Source organism: Bombina bombina, chromosome 1, assembly GCF_027579735.1.
Source record: "Bombina bombina isolate aBomBom1 chromosome 1, aBomBom1.pri, whole genome shotgun sequence".
Classification (NCBI taxonomy): Eukaryota; Metazoa; Chordata; class Amphibia; order Anura; family Bombinatoridae; genus Bombina; species Bombina bombina.
Window position 1 is genome coordinate 425,868,214 of NC_069499.1, and position 14,976 is coordinate 425,883,189.

The following is a 14,976-nucleotide window of genomic DNA, read 5'->3' on the forward strand; positions in this document are numbered from 1 at the left end:
GGATCGGATAGTCTCCATCTTGAAGGATGGGACCCTGAGAAATTTGTTTAGGATCTTGAGATCCAAGATTGGTCTGAAAGTTCCCTCTTTTTTGGGAACTATAAACAGATTTGAATAGAAGCCCTGCCCCTGTTCTTCCCTTGGAACTGGGTGGATCACTCCCATAACCAGTAGGTCTTGAACACAACGTAAGAATGCCTCTCTCTTTATCTGGTTTACGGATAATTGTGAGAGATGAAATCTCCCCTTTGGAGATGAAGCTTTGAAGTCCAGAAGATATCCCTGGGAAACAATCTCTAATGCCCAGGGATCCTGGACGTCTCTTGCCCAAGCCTGGGTGAAGAGAGAAAGTCTGCCCCCTACTAGATCCGGTCCCGGATCGGGGGCTACTCCTTCATGCTGTCTTAGAGGCGGCAGCAGGTTTTTTGGCCTGCTTCCCCTTGTTCCAAGCCTGGTTCGGTCTCCAGACTGGTTTGGACTGGGCGAAATTTTCCTCTTGTTTTGCATTAGAGGAAGCTGAAGCTGCGCCACTCTTGAAGTTTCAAAATGAACGAAAATTATTCTGTTTGGTCCTTAATTTATTGGACCTATCCTGAGGAAGGGCGTGACCTTTTCCTCCAGTAATATCAGAAATGATCTCCTTCAGGCCCGGCCCAAATAGGGTCTGTCCCTTGAAGGGGATGTTAAGAAACTTAGACTTTGAAGTAACGTCTGCTGACCAGGACTTAAGCCATAGCGCCCTGCGCGCCAGAATGGCAAAACCTGAATTCTTAGCCGTTAGTTTGGTTAGATGAAAAACGGCGTCAGAAATAAAGGAATTAGCTAACTTGAGAGCTTTAATCCTGTCTAAAATATCATCTAACGGGGTCTCCACCTGTAGAGCCTCCTCAAGAGACTCGAACCAAAAAGCCGCTGCAGCAGTAACTGGGGCAATGCATGCAAGAGGCTGGAGGATAAAACCTTGATGGATAAATTTTTTCTTAAGGAGACCCTCCAATTTTTTATCCATAGGATCTAAGAAAGCACAACTGTCCTCGACGGGGATAGTTGTACGCTTAGCTAGGGTAGAAACAGCACCCTCCACCTTAGGGACTGTCTGCCACGAGTCCCGTATAGCGACATCTATGGGAAACATCTTTTTAAAAGCAGGAGGGGGAGAGAACGGAACACCTGGTCTATCCCATTCCATAGTAATAATTTCCAAAAAACCTCTTAGGGACTGGAAAAACATCAGTGTAAACAGGCACTGCAAAGTATTTGTCCATTTTACACAATTTCTCTGGAACTACAATGGGGTCACAGTCATCCTGAGCAATAAGCGGAGGTGTTCAAGCTTAAATTTAAATTTAAAGGCTGTCATTTCAGAATCGGACTGAAGTAACGTCTTCCCTTAATCTGAAATCTCACCCTCAGATAGCAACTCCCTTGCCACGGCTTCGGAGCATTGTGAGGGTACATCGGACATAGCTACTAAAGCATCAGAAAGCTCAGTATTTGTTCTAGCCCCAGAGCTGTCTCGCTTTCCTTGTAACCCTGGCAGTTTGGTCAATACCTCTGTGAGGGTATTAGTCATAACTGCCGCCATGTCTTGTAAGGTAAACGCATTGGACGCGCTAGATGTACTTGGCGTCACTTGAGCGGGAGTTATAGATTCTGACACGTGGGGAGAGCTAGATGGCATAACCTCCCTTTTGTCAGTCTGAGAAACCTCTGGTGATAAATCTTTAAGCGCCATAATATGGTCTTTATAATTTATAGAAATTTCAGTACATTTAGTACACATTCTAAGAGGGGGTTCCACAATGGCTTCTAAACATATTGAACAAGGAGTTTCCTCTATGTCAGACATGTTTAACAGACTAGTAATGAGACCAGCAAGCTTGGAAAACAATAAATGTGAAACAGCAATTAAACAAAAACGGTACTGTGCCTTTTTTAAAAAAAAACAACTATCACATAAACTGCAAAACAGTGTTAAAAAGTAGTAAACTCTTCGAAATTTTTACAGTGTGTATAAGGGACTAAAGCAGCATTGCACCCACTTGCAAATGGATGATTAACCCTTTAGGCCCCAACCGGATTTGAAAAACGTTAAAAAAACGTTAATAAACAGTTAAACACCTTGCCACAGAAAAAACGTTCTTTCTATATAACATGTAAACGTTTTGTCACTAAGAAATATGAGTATTAACATGAATATTACCCTTTTTTGTAAGCATGATCCCAGTCGTTGTTAAATCACTGCATCAGGCTTACCTCAATTATACAAGGCTCTGTCAGCATTTTCTAGATCTTATCATCTCTCTAGAAATAAATATACTGAACATACCTCAAAGCAGGTAATCTGCAGACCGTTCCCCCAACTGAAGTCTTTCCCATACTCTTCAGTTATGCGTGAGAACAGCAACGGACCTTAGTTACAAACCGCTAAGATCATCAACCTCCAGGCAGATTCTTCTTCTAATTTCTGCCTGGGAGTAAAACAGTACTACGCCGATACCGTTTAAAAATAAGAAACTCTTGATTGAAGGTAAAAACTACACTAAGTCACAACATATCTCTTATACTTCCTATCTTGTCGAGAGTTGCAAGAGAATGACTGGGGGTGGCAGTTAGGGGAGGAGCTATATAGACAGCTCTGCTGTGGGTGTCCTCTTGCAACTTCCTGTTGGGAAGCAGAATATCCCACAAGTAATGGATGAACCCGTGGACTGAATACACCTTACAAGAGAAATTAGCTTTGTACTCTTAGTATTCTTTATTGAAAGCTAAACATAGGTAGCTCATATGCCAATTTAAATTTTTTTATCTTAGTGCATTTTGACAGTTTTTCATCGCTAGACAGCACTAGATCATGTGTGTCATATAGATAAACATTGTGCTCAATCCTGTGGAGTTATTTATGAGTCAGCACTGATTGGCTAAAATTCAAGTCTGTCAAAAGTACTGACATAAGAGGGTAGTCTGTAGAGGCTTGGATACAAGGTAATCACAGAGGTAAAAGTGTATAAATAGAACAGTGTTGGTTATGCAAAACTGGGAAATGGGTAATAAGGAATTAACTATCTTTTTAAACAGTAAAAATTCTGGAGTAGATTGTCCCTTTAAACGGACATTGTTCTGTTGAATTGCAACACAAATTTGCTTAAGGGGCCACTAACGTTAAAATAAAAATAATAAAAAAAATTGAATATACTTCTTTAATCAAAATGTGTACATTCTTTTTAAAGATACAATTTCTGAGGTTCCAGCTCCTACTAAGCATGTGTAAAAGTGCACCTGTATATATGTATATGCATTTTGCGATTGTCTGGTAGCTGTCACATGATACAGGGGGAGGACTAATTGGATTAACTGAAATTTCCCTTTGACTAGCCTATCCCTTTAAGTGTAGTTTATTAATAATTAAAGGGACATAATACTCATATATTAAACCACTTGAAAGTGAAGCAGGATAACTGAAAAAACTTGACATGAAAATATCAACTTAACCTCTCTATGTAAAAAGGGAACATATTTTACCTTAGCATTTCTTCAGTTCAACAAAGTAAGGGGCCGATTATCAGACGTGGTTTGTGCCATTGTGGATTTATTGTATAAAATGGCTCCTATATAAATCAATGGAGCTTGCTGTAAAGGGACACTTCACTCCATAGAGCTAAGTAAGCAGGGGGGTCACTTTAAAAATGAAAATCTGCAGCCAATATAAATCACATTATGCTGCTTTCTGTATAGAGCATATTACAATTGCATCTATTTTCATATGCATGTGTTTTTCTATTATGGCATTAAGTATTTTGAGTGATTTGAGAAAAGCTTGCCACCTTCTAACTGGCGAAAAAAATCTGCAGTGCGAAATCTTTACAGAATTACACAGAGATTTGAGAGACAATTTCTTGTACGCCCCTGGAACTCACATATTTAGCCCATTTTTTCGCAAAAGGAACAGTTACGCTTTGTATTTTGTACTTTTCTATGTTTTTTTGCACATCCAATGTAATTAAATTACAATCTATACTTTGCATATTTAATATGAATTATTCCTGTGTAATTTAAATACAAATTTTACATTTTTTTGTTAAAATACGATTTTTGGTGAAGATTTTTTGATGCACCTTAACAATACAATTTGATCCTATTTTGATGTGAATGGTTAAATTATTAATTTTCTATGGTTTTTAAATTACAAATTTATTTGTGCAATTTTCTAATGTATGCATGTTCTTCCCATACAAAAATGCTGCATACGCCCTCTTAGAGAGATACCCTGTTTTTTATAGTGCTCCACAAGGGAAATATAAGTGTTGGCAAGCATTCTTATAGAATCTCACCAGTCCAGAGAGCTTGAGAATTAGCGTCTATGCTCTGTGAACAGTGAAACTTCAGCTGCTGTCCAGCTGCAAGTTGAAAACAAAAAAACAATAGCCAATCAGCATCAGCAGTGCTGAGGTCATGCTTTGCTTTGATCTCATGAGATTTCACTGAAATCTTGTGAGATTTCATAGTAAACTTCCTTAAACTGAACAAGACTGTGCTGCACATGCCCCATGCACACTAATTTGCAAGTCCTGGGACTAGCATCCTGCTTGGCTGCTTAAAGTGTCTTTGCAGTGGGGTGTGAATACTTTTTGAAGTAAAATATCTTCCTTTTTTTACATAGAGATGTTCAGGTGATATTTTCTAGTCAGCGTCATCACGTCATCAAGTGCTTCAACATATAAGTATCATGTCCCTTTAATGTGAAAATACTTCATCATTTTTATTTAGAAAATGTATACCTGGGCATTAGAAATTGTTGTACAATGTGGAATTCATTCATTATCTAACTATATATAAATATATACACATATAGGTATAGATAGATATATTACTACATATATATATATATATATATAAATATATATATATATATATATATATATATATATATATATATATATATATAAACAAAACATTTGGAAACTTTGGATTTAACGCTGTGGATCTAAGGCTGTATCAAATTAGTCCACAAATACTAACTTTTTACTTTCAACTTGTAATATATACGCTAACCCACCCATGTCAAAAGTTTACTAGCACATGAGTGAAAAAACTTTTAATATATACCTATATCACAAGTAAAAATATATAATTTCTTCCTATATTTCACATATATTTACCTAAAATTGCTACAACAATGTCATCTTTTAGGATTTCAATTGAGCCCCTTGACAGAAAGTAGAGTGCGGTAAGTATATCCCCAGAGTGTACAAGTGTATCCCCGGGTGGGGCATGAGTTGTCTTAAACTTCATAGCCAATGCCCGCAGGCAGCCTTTGCTGGCTCCACTGAAAGCTTTGCAATTCTGAAGCAATGTCTGATTGAGATGTAGGCAAATATCAGCTTGAAGGCATTCTGGAAATCCCTTTAGTACCTGAAAATAAATAAATAAATAAATAAATGTAAAAACTTCATAGACTCAGAAAGATATATTTTTTCTTGCACAATGAAAGTTTTAAAAAATGTATGACATTCGATAATATATTTGCTGGGTAAATGCAATATTAATGGGTACCGAAGTGAAAGTATTTGCTGCTTCTTTTGAAAAATAAGGTATCAATAAATCAGCTCATTCAGTAATATAAAAAACAAAGTGTCATATAAGGATGTAGGATTTTGTGGAGATAAACTACTAGCATTACACACAACTTAATTCAATTTTTCTTTGAATAGCACTTTCTGTAGGTTCAGCACTTGACTACTGAAATAAATCAACAACTTCAAATGTTTTCTTTCTTCAAATTCTATCCCTCAACTGTCTGTTCAAATAATTGTATTTATAAACAAAATGAAATAATAGACTTGCTCTGCATCAGAAGTGGGGGATTACAATTACGCTGGATTTATCTGACCGGGTGACTGACAACGCCTGCTCGCGCATGATTGGTTGCAGGAAAGTTACAAGTCAAGAGAAAAAATACTAGTGTTTTAAATGTAGGAAAAAGCTGAATTTGTTTTTTGTTTCTGCAATTTCTCACTAGTCCAGTAATCATGGATTATTGAATATATCCTGCCCAGATGATTTATCATTTTCATTTATTTACCAAGCTCTCATTTATTATTAACATGAAATTAAAAGTTTAAACTTTATGACATACTGTACTGTATGAAAAGGTAAAAATGTAATACATGAAAAAAATACAAGCAGTACATAGTTTTAGAATTATTCCTGTGACTTGATACCAGATATAAATGCCAAAGAGAGATTTATGTAATGCAGTATTTCTCAATTCCAGGCCTCAAGTAACTCTAACAGACCAGATTTTAAGTTTTTCTCTTCTTGGGCTGCAGTCACTCAATTATTGTAAAAGTCTCAACTACAGTCAAGCAGGGAATTATTTTAAGGTGATAGAGTTCCTTGAGGACTGAGCTGGGAAACCTTGATGTATTGTTACCACGTTGCTGCTAATGAGGTCTGCATTGTATAATGATGCAACAGATTGTAGTTCTCTCTGGCAGCTAAGTGGTTACTCAAAACATTGTGGTCTTAATTTTAAGTCAGAACGTCATGACACAAATATCATTATCTTCTTTTTCTGCATGCATTTATATAGACCCTGGGGAAGTCTCCCTAAGGGTCAAGCGGGAAACGAGATATGCACTCCCAGCCCAATGTGCTAGAGGGATATGGCTGCACCTCACTGACAAGGCCGAAACAATCGTCTAAGATTGCCATGTTCCTTGTTCAAAGGAGGATTGCCTGGTATTTCCGGGCTGAACTGACCTTGCTAGGTGGGATCAGACTGATATACTTTAGGAAAGTTCTTCTCTGTGAAAAGCACAATTGGGCTAAAGGTAGGGTGACCATATTGCTGCTTTAAAAAGGGACACATATGAAAAATACATATGTCAGTGCTGTTTTCAATGCTATTCAAATAAATGATTTTTATAAGAACACTGAGATATGTATTTTTTATATGTGTCCCTTTTTAAAGTGGCAATATGGTCACCCTAGCTAAAGGAGGCTGCTTCTAGGTAGTAATTCGCCAAAGAACAAGCTACTGAGCTTTTGTTCATTACTGGCAGAGTATGTGTCCTTCAGTATACAAATATCATAATCTTTTATCTTGGAAGTGCAATGGGGGTCATCATTTTTCTAAACAACCCACACCTCATGAAAAAGTGAATGATTAAAATAATTTGTTATGCTAAAGTGATTTCATTCTACATATTATGTGGCATATTTCTCACTCTCTACAAAAAGCAAAAAAAAAAAAAAGCATACATTGTTAAAGTAGAGGTGAATTAAGTTAATATGATGTTGTTTAATACAACTATATTAAAAAATGCCACTGAATAAAAAAACAGAAAACAAAAATAAATGACAGTCTTTCAAGCATTTGACTATTTCTGTTGATTGAATTTTAGAATTTGAATATTGTATGTAATATTTAAATGTTGATTCACTTACAATGGCATTGAAGTTTATTAGAATAAATATTTGAATGTTAATTATAATAAATGAAGATGTTGCATTTGATGTTTGAATAATATTTCAAATAGAGATTGTTCACATTTCTTTAAAAAAAATAACACCTAATATTTGGGAAACATTCAACTTTCATTTAGAACAGAAAAAAGCAATCAAAGTTTTTTTTATTTTTTTTATCAAATGTTCAGAAACCTTTTCTCATTTCTAAGGTATAACATTTCTAGTTGTGAGGAAACCAAGATGCAATATCAAAATATGTATTATTTATAAACATAAAAAGTATTCCCTAAAAATTGAAAAGATTGTTTAGTAATTTGTTTATCCCAAATGAACCAAGGGCGCCAGGGAATGGCTGTCCAGATTGCTGGCTAGAGATTCACTCTAAAATAAAGGAATCATTTATTTTAGAGCTTCATTACAGGATGTAAAAGTTAACACACGAATATATTGGACCTGGTACTGTTCTCCTCCAACATCACATTTTTTTATCTTTAAAAAGCATTTTGTTCTTATTCACTGTCAATTATTTATCATGTCAATTATTTAGCAAAAAAAATCACTTTAACCCCTTTAGCTTGTTTTTTTAATTTATTGCAAAATTGTATTTAAACATAAATGTTGGTCTTACCAATACAAATTATGTGTTTCATATTCAGCAAAATATAATATTTCTTTGTTGATATCCCAGGCATGTGGAACTAACAGAATGAAAACTAATCTTTACAGTTGTATATTTTCACAAGGACCAATAACTTTACCTGATTTTTTTTAAAGTGGGAGGGAGTCAATTATGAATGTAAGCTAAGATTTTGATGCTGGTGTTTAGTAAAAAAATATATAACAGTGAGTTTTGAAAAACAATCTTCTTTAATACAAATATCTTCTGTTTTAGTGTTTCATTGAATCAGATACAATAAAATAAAATACATAATATTGAGACTTCCTTCTTAGATTTTTTTTAGGCATTTTTTTGGTAGAATAATTACATTTGCATCAAAATCTTAATCGGTTTACATTTAGCTTTAGCCTGGGATATTTATGAGCTGTTTAATAAATTTAATAATTCATTTCAGAGATCCAAAATTTTTTGTTTTTTTCCCTTAACTTATACTGTTTAATTGTGATACCAAAATACTTGGGGAAATATAGTTATTACAACTGAAAAGTCAATTAATATATTTTTTTCTTAATGAAAAATAAATAAAAAAAATCAAAGCTTTTTATTTCATTATGAACATAGTGACAAGAAAAAAAAAATATTTAAAAAAATGGTGATGAAAAAAAGAACAAAACTAGCTTACAATTTTACTCTGTTTTAAAAATAAGGGAGAAAACATAGACGAAATTCCAATAATTGTTTCAGCAAAAATAAAAAAAAATAAAAAATATTATTCTGGTTTGCAGAGACTTATTTTCAAAACGAATCACCATGCAATGAATAAAGCATTTCAGTTAAGGTCCAAATGTGATCCAGCACTCGATTCTAGTTGCTGTTCTCTCTCTCGGATACTCATATTTTTATATGGAATTTTGTTGAGGAAAACCTAGGTACAATAAAATGTATGTTTTCTTTTTTGTCATCATTAATTCTAATGTGAAGTCAGACCATTTTAAAACCTATAGTATGTTTTACTTTAGTGAATGAGCCCTTTCCTCCTATATGTTAAGCAATAATTGTACTGTGAGGATAATCAGTTTATAAAAGTATTAGCTTGGGAAAAATAATCCAATAGGACTTCCCAGGAAATTAGTCACAAATAAACATAGTTTTTTGCAACTATTAACAAAATTACATCCTAACTATTAACAGTAACATGATTACTGTTCACATACCCTGTAAATCAGTCATAGGTACCTTAGTAGAATAATATATTAATTCCTTATGTGGGCAGGAACCATCCCATAGCCCCCTGTTATGAACTTCCCTTCCTGTACAAATTATTAGATGATTGTTTTTTTAATGTAAGTCATTAGTACCTACTGAGCATGTGCAATAATGAATGTGCATGTAAGTGACCTGCCAACTATTTAACTGACAGACAAGAAAAACTTTAAATTAATGTTGAATGCATTTTTCTTATATTTATTTGCAGAAACCAAATATGTTTTCTATTTTTAGACATTCTAATCATTTTCCCACATAGGCCATTTCATCTAAACAGCTCAATATTGTTACCATGCTGGGGTATCTTAAAATATAGTAAGTAATTTTAACAAATTACTTGGGCACCTTTCAGGTCTTTTACAATCTGCTGTATGACTTTATTTTCCAATTTTCTGTGTTTGCTATATTACTAAAGAAACTCTAGATCCTACTGGAGCTGTTACAGTTGATATACACTGAAAACTTTTTTTTTGTTTTTAATTGTATGCTCTGTCTTATGAAACCTTTTGGGTTTCATGTCCATATAATTAAAACATGTTAATCTGTTCATTCTTTAGTAAACAACCTATGTAGGGTAACAAACTAGACAGCCTAAATATTCTGTTTTAATTAAATTTGCTCACTGCATGCAACATATTTGAACAAAAATATGTGGGGGCAAAATTGTCAGCTCTGGTCAACAGAATATTATGAAAGCTTCTTTAGGTAGGATCAGCTAATCTTTACAACTATGGGTTTATGGGATTGTTAAAATCTCTGCACATGTAATATTTTTTCCAATTTCTTCGGAATTAAAGTGTTTTTTAATTTTTGTTTTATGGATATAATTATATTTTCACTCTCAATACAATAATATTGAAGCACCTTCCTCTTTTTAATGCTGATTTTTTTGTTATATGGTATATTACCTTGTAACTCATTGTGATAGTCTATATGATGTTGCTGCCATATCAATGAACCGAGAGAGAGATGTACCAGATTTCAAGTGCTGGAACCTGAAAATACAGAGGAGAAAATAAAAGTGAAGCTGTAATATTCTATTACTTCATTAAAGGGACACGAAACCCAACATTTCTCTTTTATCATTCAGACAGAACATACATTTTGAAACAAATTTCTAATTTACTTCTATTAATAATTTTGCAATGCACTACTGGGAACTAGAAACAGCAATACACTACTGGGATCTAGCTGAGCATATCCATAAGCCAATTACATTTTGAGATATATATGTGCAGCAACTAATCAGCAGCTAGCTTCCATCTCCTTAGCCTACCTAGGTATCATTTTCAGCAAAAGATACCAAAAGAACTAGGTAAATTAGATAAAATAAGTAAATTGGAAAGCTGTTTTAAATTGTATACATTATGTGAATTATGAAATCATTTTTTTTGGTTTCAGGTCCATTTAAACATGAGAAATTAATTAAACTCAATGTTAATGTAGGATTTGGTCCGTTTGTGGAAAACACAGAAGTAAGAGAAAACAACACAAAAATATCTCTTCTAGTGGGTTAAGTAAAGTGTAAGAATAATTCAAAATCAGCTAGATTATGAGTTTTGAGCGCTATAGGGAAATTAACGATCGCAACATTTTCATAGTTATTTCACCTCCCTATAGCGCTACTATTACAGGTTTTAAAAAAGCAGGGTTGTGCGGGTGAAATGGTTGCGTTGAGCTCCATACCACACTGAAATCAAGCGCTTCTTTGACGTGCTTGTGCACGATTTCCCCATAGACATCAAAGGGGAGAGCCGGCAAAAAAAAAGCCTAACACCTGCGATCGCGGAAACAAAAGTTCCGTAAAGCAGACCCATTGATGTCTATGGGGAAAGAAAAAGTTATGTTTAAACCTAACACACTAACATAAAAACCATGTCTAAACACCCCTAATCTTCCGCCCCGACATTGCTGCAAACTACATAATGTTATTAACCCCTAATCTGCCGCCCTTAACATCGCTGCCACCTACAGTACAGTTATTAACCCCTAATCTGCCGCCTCCAATGTTGCCGCCACAAAGCTAAAGTTATAACCCCTAAACCTCTGGCCTCCAACATCACTAACACTAAATAAATATATTAACCCCTAAACCTAACCCTAATGTAACCCTAAGCCTAACCCTAACCATAACACCCCCTAACTTAAATATAATTAAAATAAAGCTAAATAAACCTCACAATTATTACCTAAATAATTCCTATTTAAAACTAAATACAAACTTGTAGCTATCTTAGGTTTTATTTTTATTTCACAGGTAAGTTTGTATTTATTTTAACTAGGTAGACTAGTTAGTAAATAGTTATGAACTATTTAATAACTATCTAGTTAAAGTTACCTGTAAAATAAAGTTACCTGTAAAATAAAACCTAACCTGCCTTACACTAAAAACTAACATAATAAAATAAAATAAATTAAATTATTAAAATACAATTTTCTAAATTACAAAAAAAATAAACACTAAATTTAAAAAAAATAAAAAACCACATTATCAAAAATAAAAAATGAATTACTTCTAATCTAATAGCCCTATCAAAATAAAAAATCCCCCCCAAAATAAAAAAAACCTAGCCTACACTAAACTGCCAATGGCCCTTAAAAGTGCCTTTTGTAGGGCATTGCCCCAAAGAAATCAGCTCTTTTACCTGTTTAAAAAAAATACAAACACCCCCAACAGTAAAACCCACCACCCAACCAACCCCCCCAAATATAAACTTGTCTAAATAAACCTAAACCAACCTCTGCCCTGAAAAGGGCATTTGGATGGGCATTGCCCTTAAAAGGGCATTCAGCTCTTTTACATTGCCCACACCCTAAGCTAAAAAAAAAAATCCACCCAAAAAACCCTTAAAAAAACCTAATAATAACCCCCGACGATCCACTTACAGTTTTCAAAGTCCGGAAATCCATCCTCATCCAGCCGGCGAAGTCATCATCTAGACGGCAAGAAGTCTTCATCCGGGCGGCCTCTTCCATCTTCATCCAGCCGGCAAGTCTTCATCCAGATGACATGAAGTCTTCATCCAGACAGCATCTTCTATCTTCATCCATCCTTACATTCTTATTGGCTGAAAGATTTCTATCAGCCAATAGGAATTAAAGGTGAAAAAATCCTATTGGCTGTTGCAATCAGCCAATAGGATTGAGCTTTCATCCTATTGGCTGATCTAATTAACCAATAGGATTGAGCTTTCATTCTATTGGCTGATTTGAACAGCCAATAGGATTTTTTCACCTTTAATTCCTATTGGCTTATATAAATCTTTCAGCCAATAAGAATGTAAGGGCCACAATCTTGGATGACGTCACTTAAAGGGAAACTTCAATTTACAGCGACCATCGTAAGAAGAGGATGCTCTGCGCCGGATGTCTTAAAGATGGACCCGCTCCACGCCGGATGAATGAAGATAGAAGATGCTGTCTGGATGAATGTAGAAGATGCTGTCTGGATGAAGACTTCTTGCCGCCTGGATGATGACTTCGCCGGCTGGATGAGGATGGATGTCCGAACTTCAAAAACTGTAAGTGGATCATCAGGGGTTAGTGTTAGGTTTTTTTTAAGGGTTCTTTGAGTTGCTGTTTTTTTGCTTAGGGTTTGGGCAATGGTTAGCTTAGGTTTATTTAGAAAGGTTTTAATTTTGGGGGGTTGGTTGGTTGGGTGGTTGGTTTTACTGTTGGGGGGTGTTTGTATTTTTTTTAACAGGTAAAAGAGCTGATTTCTTTGGGGCAATGCCTGCAAAAGGCCCTTTTAAGGGCTATTGGTAGTTTAGTTTAGGCTAGGGTTTCTTTTATTTTGGGGGGCTTTTTATTTTGATAGAGCTATTAGATTAGGAGTAATTTGTTTTTATTATTGATAATGTAGTTTTTTTATTTTTTGTAATTTAGTGTTTATTTTTTTTGTAATTTAGAAAATTGTATTTTAATAATTTAATTTATTTTATTTTATTGTAATGTTAGTTTTTAGTGTAAGGCAGGTTAAGTTTTATTTTACAGGTAACTTTGTATTTATTTTACCTAGGTAGTTATTAAATAGTTAATAACTATTTACTAACTAGTCTACCTAGTTAAAATAAATACAAACTTAGCTGTGAAATAAAAATAAAATCAAAGCTAGCTACAATACTAATAACTATTAGTTATATTGTAGCTAGCTTTGGTTTTGTTTTCACAGGTAAGTTTGTATTTAGTTTTAAATAGGAATTATTTAGTTAATAATTGTAAGGTTTATTTAGATTTATTTTAATTATATTTAAGTTAGGGGGTGTTAGGGTTATGTTAGGGTTAGGTTTAGGGGTTAATATATTTATGTAGAGTTAGTGATGTGGGAGGTCAGAGGTTTAGGGGTTAATAGTTTATTTAAGTATATTTCATTGTGGGGGGCTTGTGGTTTAGTGGTTAATAGATTTATTATAGTGGCAGTGTGTGCGGATGGCAGATTAGGGGTTAATAATCTTTAAATAGTGTTTGTGATGCGGGAGGGTGGTGGTTCAGGGGTTAATAGGTTTATTATAGTGGTGACCATGTCGGGGAGCGGCGGGATAGGGGTTAATATTTTTTTTTTATTGGCGACGATGTCCGAAGCGGCAGATTAGGGGGTAATAATTTTATTTTAGTGTTTGCAATGCAGGAGGGCCTCGGTTTAGGAGTTAATAGGTAGTTTATAGGTGTTAGTGTACTTTTTAATTAAATTCTTTTTATTAGAAAAGAGATCTACAGAGAATACATCGTATACACATTGGCACACAAAAAAAAATTTGGTGAGGGTTAAACATTTCTAATATATTCGTCCCACATTGCTTGTAACATTATAAAACTTTCCCTATTCCCTCTTTTATATACTGAGTATTCCTCCAATTCCAGGAGTTCAGTGACCTTGGCTCGCCACATCGTTAGTGTGGGAACCTCTCTAGATTTCCACCTTTTAGCTATAAGAATTTTGACACTGTTGGTAAAAATCCTGAATAAGGGGAGAAGTTGTTTAGAAGGGAGAGGAGTGGTCTTGTTTAATAGCCAAACCAAAGGGTCTGGAGGGATAGTTATTTTAAAGATATGCTCAACTTCCCTTATGATTTGATACCAGAAGTGGTTAAGCCGGGAGCACCACCACCACATGTGACCCATGCCACTTCCCACATGTTCGCATCTCCAGCATCTATTACTGAGCTTAGGGTATAAACGATGGCCTGCGGGGGGTTAAATACCAACAATGAAGGATTTTATAATTTGTTTCTAAGATAGAGGAAGAGGAAGATGACTTTTTTGTATTTAAAAATATATTAGACGCTGTATGTGGGAGGATGATGATTCCCAATTCTCTCTCCCACATTTCCGTAGAGTGTGGTATGTTACCTGGGGGAGGGTGTGTGAGAATTTTGTAAATGGTAGACAGTGAATGTTTAACTGGACAAGTTACAAGAAATACTTTCTCCATATTGGTAGGGGTGCAGACCATATTATTCTGATTTTTGTGAGTAAATATGTAATTGTGTAGTCTTCTGTATGAGAACCAGTTTCTCGCCCATTCAAAACCATGCTTTATCAATTGGTCCTGTGTGCATATTGTTTCATTAATGGTGACTTGGTGAATAAGTGTGTCGGGAAGCCCCTGGGTATAAGAGCTC

General features: G+C 34.8%; 1 protein-coding gene across 1 annotated transcript in view; it reads right to left on the bottom strand.

Moving 5' to 3' along the window:
* The window catches only part of KCNH7 (potassium voltage-gated channel subfamily H member 7), a 1,107,705-nt gene that overhangs the window by 145,158 nt on the left and 947,571 nt on the right, over positions 1 to 14,976 (bottom strand). The window contains exon 10 of the mRNA XM_053698381.1: positions 5,160 to 5,412. Within this exon, the coding sequence (XP_053554356.1) occupies positions 5,160 to 5,412 (253 nt within the window). The remainder of the gene's footprint in view (positions 1 to 5,159; positions 5,413 to 14,976) is intronic.